The sequence below is a fragment of the Micropterus salmoides genome, unplaced genomic scaffold (assembly GCF_014851395.1).
Source record: "Micropterus salmoides isolate LMB-PRFRI ecotype aquatic unplaced genomic scaffold, ASM1485139v1 Ms_hic_scaffold_7, whole genome shotgun sequence".
Taxonomy (NCBI): Eukaryota; Metazoa; Chordata; class Actinopteri; order Centrarchiformes; family Centrarchidae; genus Micropterus; species Micropterus salmoides.
The window spans coordinates 10269599-10293049 of NW_024044459.1; the positions used below are offsets into that span (position 1 = coordinate 10269599).

The window sequence follows — 23451 nt, forward strand, 5'->3', positions numbered from 1 at the left end:
AGCTAGCTAGCTAACTACAGTCTTGAAAAATAGTGACCAAAAATTGCCACAAAATGGTGAAAGTTTGGATAACAACATCTACAAGTTGTTGTAATGAGGTAATATATCACTCACTACTGTTTGGTTAGGGCAAAACAAAACATAACCCCCTGCCAGAAATTGACAATGAAACAGAAAATGGCTAACATGAACATGATGTCAAGATGAGCATATGAAGTTGCACTTGATTGTCAGGCTAGGTCTAGGCCTGGCACTGAACTCAATAAAATGCAGCTATTATTAATGCTATTATAAAAATAATAATACTGTGTTTGACAAGTCAAAATGTCCACACTGAGAAAAGCCTGCACATATTTGTAAGAAAAGAAATTTAATAAATCTATTGTGGTGTAAAACAAAATTTAAATTGACCAATTCTAAGAAGACCTTAAAAAAAACATTAACTCTATCTGAAATTATAACAAACACATCTGAATCCTGAAATCAGTAGTCATTATTTTAAGGCCACAGCTTCTCTAGGAATTTCAGGTGCTTTCATACACAGACCGTCTCATACTCTGTACATAATGTACACACACATTCACCAGCCAATGTATACATATATATGTGATATATTTACAAACTTCACTCACCAAGTTTTTAAGTTGTACATAAAGGAAAAAGTAATTTGGAATGTATAAATTGTGTATTTTTGATGCTTGCGTTTTATAGTATACAGTATATACATAGAGACATGGTACACAGTCAATTTACTGTAATCCTCAAGTGTTTGAAAATGGAAATACATATCTTGTTTAGCCCTACGTGCCTGAAACCCCCCTCATAGTAAACCCTGAAGGTTTGGTCTTTGCTGTTCCTCCTCACATCTTCAACGCCGCAGAACTCCCCTTCTTGGGAAGCTGGCAACCGCAGAGTTGACTCAATTTCAAAAAGGTAAATATTTCTTCAGGTCAGGCGCCCTGCCACGGGATGATCACACTCTATAACTTAAGAGGAGAAGGTGTTCATGTTTTTCTGTGTGTCTGGTTTAGGCAGTGGGAATTTGAGGAGAACACTGTTGGCACAAGGAACTCTTGATGCTTCTTAGCACTGTTTTGGGATGGACGTGCAGTGCGGTCAGATGCAATCTAAGCAGTTAAGTAGAATTGATTCTCCCAAGTCTGTTTGTTCTCAAGTTGCTTGCCTTTTTGCAGTGTCGTCTCCACACATCTCTCCTCGCCAATCACCTCCACTCCTCTACAGCAGTAAACAAATTCTCTCAGCTGTAAGAAATAAAGACTTTGCAGCTGCATCACACATTTCACTACCCACTACTTCTGGAGCCATCATGAGTGCCCAGAGAAAAGTGTCTGAAAACAATATTTTTGAGGTATCTGTAAAAGATCATTCTAATATATAAAGAATGTAAAAACATAACACGGTGACACAGAACACTTATCTGTTTCAAGATGTACTCCCTCCAAAGCAATATGAGGTGAAGCTTGAGGAGTCCAGCCTAGTTATCTTGGACACAGTTGGTTACTATTTCTGAGGAACTTGCCTGCGGGCTTATTTAGCAATGCTAAAACTATAATCGACATTCTGAACTTTGAAACATAACAAAGCATCTAATGTTGCATTTTTGAAGTTGCTTCACCGTTAGTACAGTATGTTGGCAAAAATGTCATGGATGTACCACTCTCTCACTTAAGTGATTTAATTTGCCAACATTAGCCTTTTGACTTGTTTTCACTGATTTCTGTTGTGCAACACTTTTGGGCGCTAACTCCGTGCAGCCATATTGAAAACACTGTACATGAGCGTTAACACATGAATAACTGGAACTGTAAACTGAAGCGTATTAAGTCCACACATTGCCACTGAAAAGATATCTTTGGGAATCCACATTTCAGAATGAAATAGGAAGTTTTCTCATGAGTTCTAGGTTGTCAACATTTCAGAACCGGTTACAATGCACAGCTGGTTCAACCATCCAGAAAGGGTCGGTAATACAGCAACAAGGACTTGATCCCTCACTGGCTTCCAACCCACAAACACTGTCAGCTGTGTTTGATTTAGTTGAGTGTTTATCCACTGTACTACACAGGTGCAACATTTCTCAGTAGCAGATTGTGGAGAACCTCAGTAGCTTCTAAGTGCTAATGCTAACATGCTACTACTATTGTACCATTATTAGCACTCCATTGTACATGATTAGCTAGAGTGCCAGTCAGATATATTAACCAAAAGGACAGTGATGGTTACATAATAAGCTGTTTAACTTCACTGTCAAAGGAGAATTCTCCTGTAGCTGTTCATTTGTGTTAAGACGGCCAATCATAATTTCATAAAGTAACCAGCTAATTGCAGCTAATGTTGCCCAAAACCTGAGGATCTCCACCATGGCTGCCAGAGGTGATGGTCACTTTGCCCATTAAGTTTTGGTTTTCAGGGTGTGCAATGGAAGGAAAATAACAGAAATGATGGAGCAGAAGGTCTCAGAAGTCCATGTCCCAACCAGACAGCTCATCAGGAGGAGAGTCCCTCATCTGGAGGGTAGCTGTCAAAATAGCTGTGATCTGTCGGTCCTGTAAGCTGTTGTGGAAGAGAAGACAATCAAGTAGAAAAAGGTGAGTGAGTGACATTTGGAATTGGAGCACCTAATTTCAAAAGAGCAAGTTCAGGGTAAATTCTTGCGGTGTTTATTCTCACGATCAAAAAGTAGTAGTAACTGATAGCCTCTTCTGAGAAGCCTTGAGGAACACTAGGAATCAATAATTAGGGGTTCACTGCTACTTCTGCTACCCCTGTTGACATGTGCAAAGCAGAGGTTTGTAACTTTTTCCTTCTTTTCTAAGTGTTTTTTGAAACGTAAAGCTCCAAGACAATAATGCTAAACTTAAAAGCTCAACACAATCGTTTAATCACTGTATTTGTATTATTTAAATTAATAACGTAATGCTAGTGGTATTTTTTTAATGTGACTTTTGAGTAGTAAAACTAAGTAAACAGTTCAATCTCTTTCTGTGCTTTTCTGTCACTATATTTGATTTGTATTCAAACCTGCAAATACTCGTAGCTCTACAAGTGACTGACTGAATGTATACTTACTTCTCTTTTCAGTGGCGATAGTAAAGTCCTTGCCTTCAGTCCCTCCCAGTTAAAACCGTTAAACCACCTTCAGACACATTATAGAGAACACATAAAAACACGAGTACATTTATCATTTTCTTTATGTATAGTGTGTTTTTTTCCCAATCATGAGTTTGACTCTGCCAGCACAAACACATAAACAACAAATGTTTAAAATCAAAGCTTGATACCAGTTCTTTCTCTGACGAATGCCGTCAGATCTGATTCTGTTACAAGGAACCCTTGTAAATAGCCTTTTGAATATGTTTAGCATCCCACTGCTGTACATTGTGTTCAGTGATTATCTAATTGCTGAGGTCATAAACCACTGGCCTAGATTCATAATGTTCAATCAGTGCTAATTTGCACTGCTAATCTTTCCACTGAGATCAGCAACAAAATGAGTCTTCTTCTCTTCTTACCTGTGCTTCTTGATATCAGTTATTCCATTTTTGAGATTGCCCAGTCGCTCTGAGGGATTTCGCCTGTAAAGTAGTAGGATTCAGGGTGGGAAATTACAGTTTTTATATGTAGTCATGCTTGCTTTGTTATACTGGACACCGATATGATAATTCAGACTCATCTCAGGTACCTAGACTGGATTGCTAGTCAAACATTTGTCTTCTCCTCTACACAATATGTCAGGTCATTAACCACCATCAGATTCTGCTCTGAGAAAGTCGGTAGCTAAGGAAAAGTAGTAAAAGTGCTGAACTGGAAATTTAGAAGCTACTAGGATTTTCTATCTTCGTTTTTGAATGCAGCTCTGCCTGTGTGATCGTCTACCTGCATAGCTTGCGGATGAGGTCCTCAGGTCTCTTGGTGATCTTCTTGGGAAAGTCCATCTTCTCAATGCCCTTCAAGATGAAAGTGTACGTCATCATCTGGTCACTCCCAGTGAACGGAGGACTGTGGAGTGGAGAAAAAAAAGGCAGAGATTTTTGAGAGATTTGGCTGAGATCTCTTGGAGTGAAGCTTTTCCGAAGTACTCAGTGTTCATGTCGGCAAACAGTAATTGCTGCAGATCAGCAAGGAGACTGAAGTGATAGAAGAAGGATGATTATAAGGTAGAGGCACAGATGACCACATGCACTAACCTGCCAGTAAGGAGCTCAAACACCAGGATGCCCAGAGACCAGAAGTCCACACTGAAGTTGTGGCCTTTGTTGAGTATGATTTCAGGGGCCACATACTCCGGTGTCCCACAGAAGGTCCAGGTCTTTTGGCCACATCTGATCTTCTTGGCAAAACCGAAGTCAACCTGGGAAGGCAGAGTTGATCAGTTAACTCAGGGAACCTTTAGGGCTTTCCCAGAACTCAAGCCTTTGAGCAGTGTTGGGCAGTAGCGTTGCTACAAGTAGCGCCGTTACTAGTTTAACTACATTTCTCAGTAGCTTGGTGGTAGCGTCGCTATTTTCTGAATCAAATAGCTTTTCAGTAACCAAACTCTTTTATTGACCGAGTAGTGCGGCAGCTTCCACACACGCTACATTTCCCCAAGCGTTTCTGAAGGGTCAGTAAGTGACGCCACCGCCACACACGGACCTGTGTGTGCGGCCGGCAGAAGCGCTTCCGTGTGACGGTGACATCATGTACCGATCCTTGGGCTGATGTCTGCGACTTTGCTGCAGGGGAATAAAGACACGTGCGATAGAGTTTACTTTCTATTGTGATAGTTACTGTAAGACCTTGTGAGAAGGACCAGGGTCCAGCCTGGACAGCTCGTCCTCTAGTGAGGAGGAAACTTTGATATGTAGTGGCAGAAACTTGTTTCCATGAGATGAGATCTCTCTCTCTCTCTAAGTAACTTTATACAAACAACAATGGTTCTCTGTTTGTTGCATGAGGAAATACATTTAGCTGCAATGATGTGGCAATAAGTAGGAGAGTTTCAGTGTGTGTGATTTAGCTCTCTCTCTTGCACGCACACTCTGTTTGGAGCAGGTTTTGCTTCTATTGCTACTGTGGAATGAAGTTCAATATAAACTAGTGTGTGTGTGTTTGTATATATATATATATATATATATATATATATAATGACCTAACTATAAAATATTAAAAAATTTGCTGTAGCTTAGCTTGCTACATTTCACTGGGGGGGTAGCTTCTGTGTAGTGAAGCTTCATTTAATGTAGAGAAGCTAGTAGCTTAGCTCACTACATTTTCCAAGTAGCTTGCCCAACACTGCCTTTGAGGCCTGCATTTTTATTGCGTAACACTGAGGTGCTTATTGGCTTTCTCATAAAATCCCCAGATGAGTATATGTCATGGTCAGCGGTACTTTTCCTCCACTTCCTTCTGCTGTGCCTCTCTCCCCCTCCCTTGTTTTTCTGTCTGGTTCCCCTATCTTCTCTACGTGTAGGTGGTTTTGTGTGTGTGTGTGGTTTTCCAACTCTGCGCACCTGAGGCATATCCCAGTAATCAAACTCCTCTGCGTTTAAACCTCAGGTCTTCACTACAGTCTTCACCAGATCATCTGTTCTGTCTTGTACTGCACTACGGCCAATGATTTTTGCCACTCTACCTTAGTGCCTAATCTGTGTGTTTCTGCTGCCTGCCCTGCTCTCAGTACATGCCCCTTTTCACTTCTAGCAAGATCTCATAAATGCACATCGTCTTGAAATTGTAAATAAACTTGTTACTTTTTACTAACGCTTCCTGTCCGTATTGTGCACTTGGGCCATATAAAAACACACCATCACAGTGCATAGTCTTCTCCTCATAATTTTATAACTATTCAGTCAGTGTAAGGTTAAAAGCCAGTCATTGAAATACATAAAAGCTACAAGAATAATGTTTGTGGCTTGTGAAGTTGAAGCTGCAGGCTTCCTTAGTTGTCAACAGTGCAAATATGTGACTGGACTTGAATTCTTAGAGCTACTAGAAACACACTATTCATCAATGGGGACCAAACTCTTTATAGAGAGGATCTAAAAAATATATCCTGCCAGCTGTGACTGTAGCTATTTCATGTTTTCAAGATGGAAGATGTTCACTCGCTGGCAGCATGCTCACCAGTTTGATGTATCCCTCACTATCCAGCATGAGGTTCTCAGGCTTCAGATCTCTGTAGAGGACACCCTTGCGATGGAGGTAATCGAAAGCTTCTGTGACGCAACCAACGCAGAATTTGGCAGTGGGCTCATCAAAACTCCCCCTAAAGACATGAAAGCCAAATTTAAACTTTTTGCTGAGCAGCAGGGTCAGATCTGACACCATTCAGTTGGCAGAGAAGCAGGAGAGGTGGTCTCATTACACAAAAGCAACTGAACCACAGGCAGTCCTTATTCAATGATTTATGACAACTGGACCTGAGTTTCCTTATTGCAAGACAGGATAAGTCTGTGCTTCCTCATTAGATGACAAGCTAAATGTGGGGATTTTGTAACATTTTCAATGAAACAGCATCAGTGGCATCAGTCAGTTGGTCTCCTACCTGTCTCTGAGCAGACTCCAAATCTCTCCACCCAGACAGGCCTCCAGCAGCATGTACACATATTTGTTATCTTTAAACGTGCGATACAGTCTGGAGTGAGAGAAGCACAGACAAGTTAAGCTTCCAAGTAAAAGCTTTCATGTAAACAGATCAATGAACATCCTGTTCTATCATTTAGGATCTCCATTTGTTCTGGTTTTATTATAAATATGAAAAGTATTATTTCATTTTCAGGCTGTGTGGTCAAACATAAAACTGTTTTCCTGATTATAAAATATTTAGGGTACAGGTACTTTCTCTAATGTACTGCTTCCTCTAGTCTTCCTGTTTAATTTAATTATCAGTGTAAGATTAGTAGCAGTCAGATTTAATAATCACTTGCCAAAATAGTCCACGTTTTAACTGGTAAAATAAAGCATTACTCAGACTTGATTTCCTACTATTAAACAGTAAACTGATTAACTACATATAAAAGAGCAGCAGGGAGAGAACATATGATGCAAAACAGATTACAAACAGTAAGCAGGATGCTTAAATTAATTAATGTGGCCCCAGTGGTTATTTTTTCAATGTTCTTTGTAAGTTATTATTATTATTGTTATTATTGTTATTATTATTATTATTATTATAGCTTAAGGTGTGAATTAATGTGATATTCATTGACCCCTGTGGTAAAGACTAACCCAGGAGCACGTACAGATTCAATATGATTGTAAAAGACAGCTGAGCGGATGTTAACCGCCCCAACACACTGTCACCCCACACAGTTTTCAATCTTAGATCACCTTACATCACTCTTGAAAACCAATTAGAAATATGAAGAGATAATAGTAAAAACATATGAAAAAGATAAAATAAATACATAGGTAGAGTGTATGAAGTGGATGTCAGTAGGAGGAGTGTTTCAGAAAGTGAAGAATGGCTTTAATATCCACAGTCTGTTCCACTGCATTCAGTGAAATTGGATCTTCGTAATCTCACAAAAGGCAAAGAGAAGCTTCTGCTGCGATATTTCATAACAAATAACTACATTTTCATAGCAGACATCTCAATATCCCTTGCCATTCTGCCCCATTGAGAAGATTTAATCAGCTCGAGGCCTCAACTGTGATCTCATCAAAAACTAATAAGCGCCACACTGTTTTCCCAGACCAATGGAGCAGAGTTTCATCATGTGGGATAAGAAATGGAAATGGGTTTGGAGGCTGAGCAGGAGGACTGACTTGACAACGAAAGGCGAGCGAGCCTCAGCAAGGATCTTCCTCTCCGAGTGGATGTGCTCTTCCTGCCTGTTGTCCACGACGTGCTTCTTCTTGATGACCTTTAGCGCGAAGGTGATGTCCTCGTTACGCACCTTCACCTGCAGATGGAAATGACAGGATGAGATGCCATTTCGCTTGTCATAGCAGGATAAGCACAGCTGTAAATAACATTAAGGTATAGGATAGCAACAGGTTTTCAAGTCCCCTATGAACATTAAAACAGGTTTTGCTAGCTATATCCATTCTGCATGTTCATACTGACTATTAAGAAATCCTAATGAACTTCCAATGTAAGTTATGGGGGTCGCAATCTACAGTCATTGACCAAAGTTTATCTGAAGACTGAAGACTGCCACAGCCTGATATTAACTGCAAAACAAATTTGGAATACATTTTTGCACAAATTTAGCATTGTGGATTCCCCATCACTTACACTGGCAACGCTTTAGGAGGGGATCTTTTAAAGGCCAGTATGAAAAAGAGGAATGATTACAGAAATTAAAACCTGTTCATATGGACACCTTACTTTCAGACGGACTTAAATTGTGAATTAATCCTTTAATAAAGGCTGCATTCCATTTAGGTGTTCCAGATCCACGGCCATGGGATAATGCATAGTGACTGGTATACAGTATCTTACTGGGACACTTGAATGGAATGCAGCCATCATTAATGTCACTGATAACAGCTGCGATTTTGCCAAAATGCCTGAATTTTCCTGTCATGTGTGACGGATGTAACTGTCAGTGTTAGTAAGTGTAATCTTCGCAGTGAATAATTAGTTTGTTAATAAGGTTGTATTCCAGTTTAACTCTTTAGTTCCCCTGAAAGATTTGTGTTTTTTTTATTTGTTATATTGTTTACTGCAAAGTTGCATATGTTTACTGCAAAGTTGCATATGTCAGACCTTGCAGAAAAATTGCTGTCACAATTACCTTTGTCTTTGTGAAATGGTATCTTCGCCACCTCTATATGGTTTGCATGCAGCATAACAGTGGCAAAGCTAACGAACCAGTTTTTTTTTCCAGTTAGCTAACCATGTTAGCTTAAAGGCTAGAATAACAAATAAGTAGTTTTTTACAAAGTACATGGGAATGACTTTTTTCATTTATCAACTAAACGATAATCCATAGTTATTATTATTATAATTTTTCTTTAGTAGCACAAAAGACAGATAAATATATATAAAAATACAATGTAAGGATTATGCAGGATAGGTAAGAACCGCCCAAGGGCTTATAGTAAACCTCCCCTCTGGATTTTCAGTTTGTATTATTAAAAATTATTACCGAAAATTATAATGATAATAATTCATAGATTCAGGTCTCACCAGTTCTACACGTCCAAAGCCGCCGACCCCAAGAGTAGCGATGACCTCCAGGTGGTCGAAGGGCCTGCATGGAGGGAACGCTGACACCATGTCCCTCAGATGGATGACGTCTGCTGAAAGCGGTTGGCTCTGGTGGCGTGACACTGACCTCCTGGATTTCAAAAGAGACATGGATACGGCATGTCATGGTTACATTTTCACTTTTTTATGGTTCAAAAATGCCTGTTAATCAGACCAAAATTTAACGCAGCTCTTCATTAACTTTTCTGTCCTGAACACACAGCGCGGCACCTACCTGGCATGTCTCTTCTTGTCGTCTCGATCAAGTGTTGCCACGTAGCCTTGAAGGTACTTCTGCAGCTCATTGAAGGTGCCCACTGTCTGATCAAATGTCCTAGAAAAACCACAACCGCACGTCAACAGTGGAATGTCGGATGATCGGCTTCATAACCCCAACTTTGATTTAAGTGAGGTGTCCCACTGGGGTAAAGAACTACATTTTACAGCAGGACATCAGGGCAAGAGAAAAGATTTTCACACACTGCCGACAGCAGCTGATAGATACCAAAGTACCCAATTGTATGTTTCCTAATCATCACATTAGGTTGTGTTAATGCGAGGGCCTACTCAAACGGCCACTTTCAGCTGGCATTCATGCATTTTCCAGAACTGATTGTGGAAGAAAACTCACCCAACGTTTGCTTCATGATGATAATTTTAAAAACAAAAACAAATACAAATCCTATTGCTCAGTCTCAGTAGGTCACCACACAAAACATTTTATAATTTTCTGTCATAACCACATTCAGTTACAACATGACATAGGCAGGAAAGGAAAAACAAAATGATCTCATTATACTAATAACTGTAAATCAAATGTGATACTTGATAACCTTCTGTCACTGAAGGAATAACATTTTGTGGGTGTTAATTTCCCAAACAGAAAACTATAATTCAAATGTCACAATACTCACTCTCTGTCGATGACAAGGCACTCCACCCCATTCTCCTCAGCGATGATATTAGCTGACCTGACGTCATCACTGAAAGAGACAGGGAGATGTACGTCACATACATGAAAACACACACTTCTGACTCCGCCCACGGTTTTGATAATTTATTTTAGGAATAGGTGGAAATTCTGTATTTAAAGAGCATCCAGAAAGAGCTTTTAAAGATAGTCACAGCTGGTTTTCCTTTAAAAGAATCAATATATGAAACATTTTGGATCCCTGAAATATGTTCAATATATTTTTAAGCAAGGTGATGAAGATACAACCAAAATTACTTTAAAACCTACTTTCAAATTGAATTTGACAGTGATGAGTGAGAAATAACGCAGCTACCTTCAGCAGATTACAGGTAATGAGGTTAAATTAAATTGCACAATTCCTTATTTTGCAGATTTGGAAAGGCTGCATATTCACCAGAAGCTTTTTCAGCCTGCTTCTTCCTCTCATTATTATTGGTATGGTAAGCAGGCACTGCTTTCCTGTATATATATATATATATATATATATATATATATATATATATATATATATATATAAATTACGTAACCTGACTTGACTAGTAAAACCACCAGACTACCAAAAAACAACAGGCGTGAGCAGAGTAAAAAAAATGCTGTGGTGGTAATCGATGTTTGCTTTTACCTTATAAGGGCTTTCTCCCCGAAGTAGTCCCCCTTCTGCAGTGTGTTAATGATCTGCGGCAACTTGTGGGCCTCGGTGGTCTGGGTCACCTTCACCTGCACAACACAGTTAGCTGGATCTTTAAAGCACATTTAACTTCTTCACACTGGTGTCTCCAGCTCACTGCTGTAGCTTTTACAGGTGATTTCAATTTTACTATTCTTAGAAATTAATATAATTGACACATTCAATATTAGTAATTGGAACATGATGGGCACTCAGTGATTGAGTGGCGTTGATACATGATGATGTTTTCTTGACATGCTGTCAAAATAGACACATGTGCTGTAAGAGGGTTTTAATCAGCTGTTTGTTCTGCTTGTCGTTCCTAAAACCGTTGCATGTAGAGCAGCAGTTTTCAACAAAAAATACTCCAGCAGCCTGGATGTTGTGAAACTTCCTCTTAATTTGTGACGCTTTAAAGTGGCCCACCCCGGTCGAGGTCAAACATCCCACTTGTGGCATCATCCTGCCGAAGAAATGGCACAATGACATCACAGCCGTAACGGCCGGGTTGTGTTTTAGCTAAGTGCCCCGTTTGACCTCAGCGACCTTCACTTCCACTGTTTGTTTTGGTGGCAGGCTCTGTCAGAGTTGAGGGGGTGGAGGGTAGTAGAGCCATTTCCTGTATTAGCCCCCTTCCTCCTATACAACATGTGTTGCCCTCTGGTTAGCTTAGCACTGAGGAGTTGCTGTCTCACATCGGCTCATAATGGCATTTTGAAAGTCCCCTGTGGACAGCACTGGCCTCTCTCCATCTCCCCTCGCTCCCTGGTGTCAGGTTGCTGACTTATCAGACGGACAGACGGGCGAGTTTGTCATAGTCCCACACCTCCCACACTCATATACAGAATGACCAACATTTGTTGGAGTATTGGCCAAATGTGGTCTGTGATTGAAGTGAAATACACGTATTTTGTTTCTGTTGGTTATGATAACCTTCAAGCATGATTTCAGACATGGGGTCAGGTACACAACAATTACCATTAGGGTCTGATATAATAAACTTCTGAAATGATTAAAAGCACTTGCGTCAGTGAATCAACAAGTTAATTGTTCAAAGTTGTCATCAGGAAATTACTTTACATTGAATTACAGATTCACCTGCTATATATGTCATATGCCCTTTGGTTTATGCTCATGTGGAAACCAAATTCAAGGGGATGGAGGAAGAATGAGTCCAGGACCTGCAAGTCTTTAGGAGTAGTGGTATTTCTGTAGCCATTCAACATTCATGCTGACTGATGAGTAAAGCTGCAAAGACTGGAGCAGCATCCTGATCAGCGAAACAGAGACGCCACCCAGTATTGTCTAACCGAGACACCAAGATTTATTTTATTGTTGTGAGGACAGGATTAAGGCTTGCGTCTCTGGACCCAATCACTGTCATTGTCGGAAATCTCTGCAGTGCAGCCCATGTAACATCTTATCATAACCAGGCGGAATAATGGCAAAAACTATTTAAAAATAATTAGCTGAATTTCCTAGTAAGTACTGAATATTTGCATGTTGTTAATTCTCCATAAAGTAAAGTTTCCTCCCTGAGTACAGTTATGAGCAGCGTGGCTCTAGGGACAGAAATGTCGGTCTGTCCCTCAGGATGAATTGTAATCATTTTGGTAACCATCTAGCACCACCATCAGGTTGATCAAATTGACCAAATATTTGCTTAATTAAAGGTATAATATTTCCACATTAAAATGTTTAATAACGCCAGCCCTATGTTATATTTTGATGAGTATACTTACATTATTCCAAAGATTCCTACAAAAAATGTGTCTGTATATATGTATAAATAACTGTTTATATGTTTTTATGTTATTTTAAATGTACCGTATTTTAATATACACTTAATTATATGTCATGTGTGTAGCATGAAGGGACTACAAATTCCGTTTAGTTATACAACCTGCCGTATAATGACAAATAAACACCTTGTAATTGTGCCTTGAGGCAATATTTAAACTACGTAATTTTATTCAAGGTGCATTTTAATTGGTCGCCTGTCAATGGCGTCATATCCTCTTTACCCCCTCAAGTTTCTAAAACTTCTGGAGAAACATGGGAGACAGAGAGTGAAGAAGGGAGTCGGGGAACGTGACTAAATGTAACATGAATACAACTTTCATACATTACCTTGTCCATGAACATGATTTCTGCCTGAGTCATAGCAGATAGATTTTCAATGATACCGCCATTACCATTATTTAACAACACTCCCATGATTCCACGCTACTTCACAACATCATCAAACTATGTCTTTTGTTATTGTTTTGATGAGAGAGACCCCTAGCAGCAATAATTACATACTGTGCTTTTATGACGTTCCCATCAGCCTCAGCTGCACTTTGTGTTTTGTGCTAGTGGGCAAACGCCTGCTAACAAGCTAAACTAAGATGGGAACATGGAAAACATTGCACCTTCTTAACATCACCATGTTAGGATTGTCATGCTGTCATGTTAGCATGCCGACGTTAGCATTAAGCACAAAGCACCGCTAGCTGTCGGCTAGCTACAGCTGCTAGCATGGCTGTAGATGCTTAGTCTTATTAAGTAACGTTTTTGTGCAAAGTAACATTTAATATATTGCAACTATTAAACAGGTGATTGAGTTATAAATTACAAGCTAAATGATATGCATGTGTGTGTGTGTGTGTGCGTGTGTGTGTGTGCGTGTGCGTGTGTCCACCTGTTGATTTTACATGTTACAAAGATACGTTACCTTTCCATGTGCAATAATGTAGAAAGTGCTGCCCTCCTCTCCCTCCCGGATGACGTACTCTCCCTTGTCATAGTATTCCTAATGGGATAGGGGGAGAGAAGGGGTGAGAAGGGGGAGGACAGTAGTCAGAACTGAAGCATTACATTGATTTAATCATCGACCCGGCCGGTCTGATTCCTGGTAGCCAGTCCCCTGCGGGGTGAGAGCTGGAGTTCAGCCATCCATGGTGCTTTCTCATTCAGAGCTTCTCATCCTGCTGATCAGGAGGAGATTTAAGGGGCTCATGGGATTAATGAAACATGAAATATAGGTCAAAAGTGCATGTTAATTATGATGCTTTTAATGTCTGTCATGTGGGCCTTTCATGATCGTGGTCATATGATGAATTTGGTGTCCAGTTACTGTCTGTTACAAGAAATGAATGCCAGCCAATACAAATTGAGAATTCTCAGTGGCCTTGATATATGATATCTTGAAATAATGAGCAAAGTAGAAGTGAAGACCACATTTCAAAGTCCTATCCAAGTCCATTATTTTATATGTCAAGTAACCTTTCAGGAGTGTATTCATCCTTATATCATATGCCACTTGTTACAGGCAAAAAGAAAATGTTTTGTTCAAATCATCTTGCATTTTTTAAGTTTGTTTGTAGTTATGTCATCACTGGCACCAGTGAGACTTAAATGGTCACAGAGCCTAAAGAATCAGTATAGTTGCTGTGGTTGCCTGTAGATTAAATATATCTTTCGTGCACTGATTTAAATTTGTGTTTTAACCTTGAGTTGTCTTGATCTGATTATAAAGGTCCATGTCAGCCAATCAGACACAAGTAGTTCCACTGGCCATGGTATTAACTCACAGACTCAGACTTGGTAAGATGGCCATTTGCACACTCCGACACACTCCAGTTGGTGCAGAAGTAAAAGATCACGCTTGACTGAGAAAGGTTGTTTCAATGTTTAGTTTAGTTTTACGAGCATCATAAAACTGAATGACAAATATTCTTGAATTAAACACTGATGTACAGTTTGTTCTCTCAGTCCCCTGAGCTCTCATTCAGAAACAGATTCCTTCACTTCACGCTGTCACTCACTCTCTCTTCACACCCAACCTAACACGCCATCCCAACCACAGTACTAAAGCCAGGCTGCTGAATCAGCGAGCTGCTGGATCGCCTTCCTTTTTTTAAAGCTTTTAGGTGAAGAAGGGGAAGTGTAAAGAGTGAAGGTGACCAGGATGAAATGTTCTCTGGGACAGATGCCAAATTCTCACCACTGAGACAGCGGCTGTAATCCATTTGACTATAGAGGACTTTGGCGAAAAGTGAACAAACAAATCAGAGCAGCCACGCGTAAACATTCCCTGGTGTTTACTGTCAAAACTCTTGACACAAGTGGCATTTTCCTTGAGCGTCCGAGCTTGTTTACGTCCCGTTTACGCTTCAGGAGAGCCTAGTTTAACACCCGTCCGTGACAGCAGAGACAACATGCCAAAGTTTTGTTTATAAAGACTGTCTGGATGATACAGTGACTGTGCAGGGGAGCGACAGAATTTGACAGCCAAACATTTACCTTTTCTGGAAAGAAAGAGGACATTTCACTAAAACGCTTAAAAGCATGTCTCTTCACAAGATACATCAAGTACCTTGACACCTAACAATCACGTATATCCCCTTTGTATCTTCACTATCGTCTTGCTCTGATTTGGTTTGCTCATGTCGGTGTTAGGCAAAGCCACTTTCTGCTGTGTGTGCATGTGCTATGTTGGCTGCAGCCATCCTATTTTTGGCGACTGTCAATCGACCAGTCACAGCACATATTCAACTGCACGTCTCCCTCTGCTTCCAGTGACAGAAACATTAAAAGTAGAGGAAGGACTAAACCTATTTTTAAGACCACCCCAGTCCTCAGCAGCCCCCAGGTGGCCGGTTGTCCTGTGCGAGCACAGTAACTGCCTTCAAGGATGAAAGATGAGTTATGACATGAGCATGCATGAATGATTTAAAAAGGGGTGAAATACGACAGTGACAGTTATTACATTCAGTCATCGCCAATATGCAGAGAAGTAGCATTTATGGACAAAGAGTGAAGAAATCTTGTAAACAAGTGGCTCATGTAGTCAGAGGGTCAAAATATGTTGTGCATTTTTGTACACTCAACTAAATTACAGTACTAATTGTGACGCACCTGTGTGGCTTGACTGTATATTTGTTAGTACTGCAATGGTGATTTAGTTTTCTGTTTGAGGAGCTGATTGCAGTGGTCCCTCCCCAATCGGGAACACCTGTTCCCAGTGCTCCACAGGAAATAAAAGCTCCACCTCCAAGATCATCTCTCTCTCTCTTCCTCCCTGCCAGCAGCTACACCTTTTGGTTTTCGTTGTATTTCTTTTTTATTTGAACACCACAACACTCTACACCACGATCACTCAGCCACACTTACACTACTGATGTTGCTGACTAACCCATCCCATAATTTAAGCGTTATTTTGATCATCTTATGTTACAATAAACCTTGTTAATTAAATCGCTGTGGCCTTTCCCACTTTTTGTCATGGCCTTCGAGCCTGGTCATGACAGTCTTACACACACTCTTGAAGGAATAGATCGACAGTAACTTCCGAGTCTCTGCTGGTTGCCCTGCAACTGTTTGTATGGATTAAACAAGCGAGACATAACGTGTTCATTTGTGAGCCTCAGAGTTGTTGGTCGGCGGATTTTGTTTGACAAAGCCAGACTAACTGTTTCCACCTGTTTCCAGTCTCTGTGCTAGGCTAGGCTAACCAGCTGCTGGCTGTAGACGTATATTTAACGGCCACATGTGATTGCGTCTAACTCTCAGCCAGTAAGCCAATAACCGTATTTCCAAATGTGTCAAACTTTTAAATTCACCTATGGTTTCCAGACAAGCAACCTCTACCATTTATGCAAAAAATAAGTCTTTGTTTTGCTGCTGGTTGGGTGCACAGTTCCATCTCTTACCAACGGTCAATTTAAATGTCTATTAACCGTGAAGGCGATCTTTCTCTAAACATGTAATAGCTTTAGTTGCCTAAACTTTACTAGGCCTTAACCATTGAGGTGGCAGATCAGAAAGCACTTGTTCGAGTCATATGGATCATGTGACGTTTACCGCCAAACAACCTATTCTGTTGTTCATCATCATCTTGCTACAGCCTACACCTTGTTTTGATTAATCCAGACAAAAACTGAACAAAGACAATTTGCCATTTTGCTTGGTTTACGTGTATGTGCTGAACTATTACACACATTATATCAAACAGATGCAGCGGTAAATGCTCACTCTCTGAAAGCACGTTAATGATATTGTTCAGGTTTGCCAACTGACACACTGTCCACTAGAGCATCTAATATCTAGCTCTCAAAGCCTGTGTTTGTCTTAGAGAATTTTAGCAAACAATAAGATATATTTAAGGGGTGCTGTGTGTATGTGTATTTCATTTCCAATATAATAAGGTAATAAAAATGTCAGCAAGTACAATTGATCCGCCTCTTGAGACAAACATCATTTTCTTTAGCTGTAACATGTTGCTAGATCAAAATTTCTGGCTCAGTAAAGGGGGTCACAAAGCAGCAAGCTACTGCATAAAAAAAGCAATTTTAAGCATCCTAAATTAGCTTGTATATCTTCGCTGAGTTCAGATACCATACCATAGGCTGCAACTCTGCAGATCACACTGAACACCTGACAGAGAATCCTTAAAGCAAGGTACTCCGATCCCCACTCACACAAACACACACACCCACGCACACACACAGACATACTATACAGGCAAAACACTCACACCAGAACACACCAAATTCCATTCCCCCACTGTTTGACAAGAAGCTTTAATATTATCTGGCAGATTATCGAGGAACATCTGCACCACTATTAAGTTACAGCTGCCCCCCCCCCCCCAAAAGGGCAACAGAATCAGCTCCATCAGAGATGACTGAATAAGGAAATTCTCCTGAAGTGGAAAAGCAGTGAGACGACCAACGATAGCAAAGAACGTCCTTGAAGTTTTCATTGTGAATAGACGCTGATAAAGGCTGTTTTTGACCCGAGGCTGACAAGCTCCGCTCCGTTTTCTCTTTCACTGTTGAAATACAATGCTTATGGAGGCGAATTGAAGTAAGCTTTTCTCCTGCCTGTTTCAGCATACACACTAACATACACATTCACTTTTACACACTTGCATGTTCTCACACCAAAAGCCTGTCCCTCGCACATCTTTAAGAAATCACTCGTCCCCCCATTTGAATAAACACTTTCTGGGGCCTTGGTCAAATAATTATGGTAACAATATACAGTGCCCGGTTATGACAGGAATAATATCAGCTCTGTTCATCAACAAGGTAATTTGTAAGGTCTTGCCGACTGGAGGCAGTAAAAATATGCTGACACGCAGTAATGGTATATGGCCAAATGGTAATGATATTTTGACAGCAGCTATCTGCAACGCTGGGGCTCCCTCAAGCTGCCAGAGGGTTGTGCAATTTCGAGGCAATGCAATCAAAAGTCAAATTGTCCCTCCAGTAGAAATATAGATAGTTTGACAAAATAACTTACCACCTCGAGGCAGTCCACTATTTTGCTTAACTTGTCTTCTGGTAGATTAGCCAAGAGGGAAACACTGACAGAAAAGATAAAACATATATGATGAACATTAATTTGTGCATGTACATTATAATAAAATTAGTATACACATGCTGCCAGGGACCTTTCATGTAGAACTATATTTCTTGTGTCACTGTAATCAAGTAATGCACCAGGACAATGTAACTGATAAATTATATGATCTAGACTTAATCTAATCTGTTTCTAAAGTTAAGATTTTTATGGCAGTGCATGTGTTAACCATGCTTTTATATACTTTAGACCTCTAAAAAGAGTCTGTGTCAGGCTGTTTCTCAGACTTTATATCTGCTGCCATACTCTGCAGCTCTATGCAGATTTTATTCTCTTTTGGTCTCTTTTCGCCTCTCTGTCAGCTCTCCATTACCAAGCTCACAGTGTAGACAGAGACCTACCCAAACCAGACTAAAAGAGAGCCAAAAAGCTGAATGAATATTCAACTCATCAGAAGGACACAAACGAAACAGGATCCCATGTTGCCCTGTGTCTGTGAGATGTGCCTGTAAGTAGCTGATTGATAACAAATTACCCACAATCACTTGATAACCAGTGGTGTGTCAAGAATCTGTAGCTATGAGTTTGTTTTAGAATCTTTCTGCCCCCTAGTGGTCCAAAATTGCTTAATGCAGCTTTAAATGTAGGTAAAACAGTCTTTTTGCTGCGGTAAGAAAAACTACTTAGTTTATCCAAATTTAAATTTGTTCAAAAGATAAACTTCATTTTGTTATCGTGTCTAACAGCGCCCCCAATTTGACCTTGCTATTTAATTATATATAATCAGTCAAATAGATTTGTACAGTGATGAACATAACACATCACAGAGTGACTTGTTGACTGGCTACCAGCTGGTGGTCACTATGTACCCTTAACTATCAGCTGGTTTGATGTAGATGTTCGGTAACCATATTTCTACCATGTCCTCTAAAAAGTACTTCTTAATACTTCCTAATTGGGTGGCGTGATTGGTTACTGCTTGAGGCTAACCTTCGCAGGAAGTTGCGGTACTGTTCATGTCGCGTCTCAGCCGTCCTCCTCATGATGTTCTGAAATACCTCTCGGTCCAAAGCCCACGTCCTCACTTTGTTCACAGCTGTAAAAACACCATTATATCAATCAGAAAGTGGGCATGGTCATGGTTCTGACCGTTCAACAAATAACTGGTTAACCTGTGTCCCTGGTTAGTACATACTAAAGGAGCCATAACTGTTTTCAATAGCATGTCGCAGAAAGCTTGTAGACTGATAACCATGATGGAATGGTGAGTGACAACAAAAACATTTTCTTTTCCCTTCCCTTATCTTTCTTCCCATTTTATAGTAATTACAGCCCTCTATCACCACAAAGTAATTACCTATTGTTTTTTTTTGTCAGATGGACAAAGGAGGCGAGGAAAAACACTGAAATTTGTACCCTATCTTGATGGTGAGTCACATCAAATCTACAGAAACTCTGAGACATGCTTCTGTTGGTACAATGAGGAAGTACTGTAGCTGTGAAAGTTTGACACAAACCGGTAGCAATGAAAGAGTTTGCCACTTTGTCTGTCATCATGTAAAACCCACTCGGAGAGATGTGTCAAACTGTCACGGTTTTTCCAGTACACTCTGAATATTGAGGTCAATTAAGTGTCCCTCCCCCAAGGGCCACCAGTCAATTACTTGGGTAAATATACAAACCCGGACAAAGAGCACTCACATAATACACGGTATGCGCTTTCCAAATGCCAAGGAGGTGAAACCAATCAGAATGCAAAGCTGTGGATATCATGTAATGCCTTTGTCAACACACCCTTGCTGATTCTCCTGCGCTCACTATCAGGTGATTCCTCAACTTTAAGAAGTCACTGCAACTCAGATGAAGGTCAGAGAAGTGATTACATTTAGGAGTAGGGGTGCGTTGGAACATATAAGAGAATATGATGTTAAAGGGTACCGGACAGGATGGGAAACAAATTTTCATTGGTCACTGTGGCTGAAAATACAAAAGGTAGCTACCATCGTTTACCACAGTCAAAATTCATCAGGTGGCAGCTGTTGTTAATTACATTTATTCATTCAGCTGACGCTTTTAAAGCAACTTACAACTGCTTTATATGTCAGAGGTCGCACGCCTCTAGAGCAGGGTTAACTTAACTAGGGGTTAAGTGTTTTGCTTAGGGACACATTGGTGGATGTGTCACAGTGGGGGATTGAACCCAGGTCTCTCACACCACAAGCATGTGTCTTATCCACTGCACCATCACCATCCCATGAACCTCAAAATTAAATGAATCCACTACACCTATATAACTGTCAATATGCATTCTGCTCCTCTGTGTCATAAAATTAATGAATGATTTTTTTAATTTAGTTTTATCTCCAGAAGGAGCCGCTATCACAGCAACCAGGACGAGAAACACTGACTGGCTTCCTACCCATAATTACAACCAATTGTGTTTGTTGGAACGAACTACCAAGTGAGTGCCTGCTAAATTATTAATTATTATGTACTGCTATTCATCCTTTCTTTTTAGTTATCTGCAAAGGGTTATGGGTAGTTCTAAAAGCCTAAAGCAGTGATAGAAATGTCCTTTCTCATGGAGTAAGGGTATGGCTAAAACATTAGATCAGGGGCATTTGTGTTGGATGAGTCATTGTCATCCTAATGAGTGAAGATGCCGAACCTTGCACTTTACACTTGGCCACTGCTCAATGGTTTCAGCTTTAGGTCTTAGTCACCAATGAGATGACAGCTTATTGCCACCTGGTACCTGGCATCTGCTACTTCATTCAGTCAGGGCAATCTGAGAATGGCTTCTGCCCGATGCATAAAATGTAAAAGTACACTCTGATCTTGAGTTCTGAGGTAGTTTTAGTCTTTACTGTATAAAAGGAAAAGTCTTTACCTCGCACTGATGCAGTCCGTGTGCAGTTGTACAAAATGGCTAATTCTCCAAACGTGGTCCACACAGTTATCGATGTGAGCAGTTTGTTATGTTGAAACACATCCAGCTTCCCATCTGTAAATATGAAACGAGGACAATCAATTGTTTTTTTAAACCCACAATTAGGACACAGATGAAAACACAGGAGACGGACATGTGCTAACGGCAGATTCGAATGACAGTTAAATTTCATTCAATTAATTTTGATTTAAGACAGAACATCAGGCTAGGTTACTGGATAGAGTCTGTAAAAAAAAAAAAAACTGAAAGCAATCATGTGTTAGAGAGACCTGCAGGTTTTGTGAATTTTAAGAGCTTCTTTACAATATAAATTCTCAGATGTATCGCAAATAATAATAATAATAATAATTCACGCTTCATACTTCCTATTAGACATTTGTGTGAAATTTTGTCGTAATTAGCCTCCTCCCTGCCCTTTGTGCCCACCTACTGTTAGAGTAACTTAAGACATATTTTTAGGCTATTGGTCGGTCAGTGACCCTGAAATGAAATCATTTGCTGCAGAAATTATGACTCAAATTAAAGACTTCATTAATGAGATTACAGTCACTGGCTCCTGACGTCTGTGTGATTATTTCAAGGGCTTTCACTAGTGAATAATCATTCATCACAAGCAGTTTTTTTAATTACTTAGTAACTATTCACATCAGAAAAGCAAAAGCTGTGTTGGATTCAGTTTTGTTGGTGTCACAGATTCATTGTTACTTCTCAGAGTAACATCGGAGTTAAGATTCTGTTTCATTATTTATCTTGAAAATTCGTCCTTCTAAAGACATTTGGACATACCTGGATGTGTCAGGACTGCATTTGTTACAGTTACTCTACTGAACTGCTGCATTTTCCTGGTGGGTGAGAAATCACTGTAACACCCAGCAGCAGAATTAATGCAAGGACATTTTGTCTCTGAATGGCTCATTTCACCACCAACCACACTGGCAGATGACCAACCATTGTTAAGAGGCCATGTGGTCATCTAAAAAAACACTGTTGCCTGGTTACTTTGAGAGAGTTGTCAGTGAAGTTCGAGACCTACCAGTTACTGTAGATTTACAGTTAGCTGATGCTTTTATCCAAAGCGACTTACAGTTGCTAATTATGTCAAAGGTTGCATTGCACACCTCTGGAGCAACTAGGAGTTAAGTGGCTTGCTCAGGGACACATTAGTGGATGTATCACAGTGGGGAATTGAACCCGGGTCTCTCAAACTAAAGGATCTGTCTTATCCACTGCACCATCACCACCCCAATAAATGATTAAAAGGTTAGCGGTAAGTTTCCTATATCAACAAAAAAAACGACCAACTCAACCATTAAATCTACATATCTACATAAAATTTATTAAACAACTAAGTAAATAAATTCACGAATAAGGAAGTAAAAAATAAGTCAAAACTGATACATATTTATATTATAAAAACTGGTGCATATAAGATTCATGGACTTCATAAGACTGTGTCTGGGTGACTAGATGAATACATAATAACTATCCAAAATTTACTTTTTTGCTTTCCTGCCACGAGTTGATAAACAGGAGGAATTTATATTGTATACAACTTCCAAGAATTACGAATAACTGGCCAAAATAATTATAATCCACATTTTCCACAAAGAAGAACATTAGGCTAGTTAACCTTTCAAACTGGCATAAAGGTTTGCAAAAGTTCAGATGCCATTAATCTGTGTAGAGCAGTGGAACCAGTCAAAATCTTGCTGGATGCAGAGCAGCTGTTTCACTTTGATTTGATTGGCTCGTGGTCAGAGAGGCTGTACAGTAGCCAGTAAGGGCAAAGTTTGAGAACATACATCCAAAATAGTCAGAAAAGCAGCTACATGCCATTGTGGCAGGTGACTCTGCCAAATTGAGATTTTAGTTTCAGACCCTCTAACCCCGCAGTCAGCACTATTTCAACTCAGTAATTGGTCACTTAAAATGTAGTCAAATGTAAGATAATATGCATATTGCAAAGGATACATGTGGATAAAGAGATGAAAAGTAAGGTTGAGTCATTTTCTCTATTTCTTTGATGGATTGTTAGGCACAACAGGCCTGGTTTTAAGAATACGTGACACAAACTGTGTTTTCATTTGCACAAGCACAACTGCTCCAAAAGATGTCGTGTTCTTTAAACTCTTCACACAATCATCAAAATCCCATAAAGAAAACACTTCTCACTCATCACAGTCCATTAAATAGTTTTTCAAGTTTATCATTAAATCAAGTTTACACCTGCAATCATCAAGTGATACACAAAACTGAATGTAAACTTAACATGACTCCATATCTGGCTTGTCGTTTACATCAGGTCATAGATT

General features: G+C 39.9%; 1 protein-coding gene across 1 annotated transcript in view; it reads right to left on the reverse strand.

The window, feature by feature from the left end:
- Positions 1–353: 353 nt before the first annotated feature.
- prkg2 (protein kinase cGMP-dependent 2) overlaps positions 354–23451 on the reverse strand; it is a 34115-nt gene continuing 11017 nt past the window's right edge. The window contains 17 exon segments of the mRNA XM_038704055.1: positions 354–2523; positions 2525–2574; positions 3091–3157; positions 3534–3596; positions 3898–4020; positions 4209–4372; positions 6127–6268; positions 6548–6637; positions 7771–7907; positions 9140–9290; positions 9435–9533; positions 10114–10182; positions 10795–10889; positions 13556–13633; positions 18130–18193; positions 19180–19285; positions 21080–21193. Coding sequence (XP_038559983.1) covers positions 2478–2523; positions 2525–2574; positions 3091–3157; positions 3534–3596; positions 3898–4020; positions 4209–4372; positions 6127–6268; positions 6548–6637; positions 7771–7907; positions 9140–9290; positions 9435–9533; positions 10114–10182; positions 10795–10889; positions 13556–13633; positions 18130–18193; positions 19180–19285; positions 21080–21193 — 1658 coding nt within the window. The 3' untranslated portion in view covers positions 354–2477.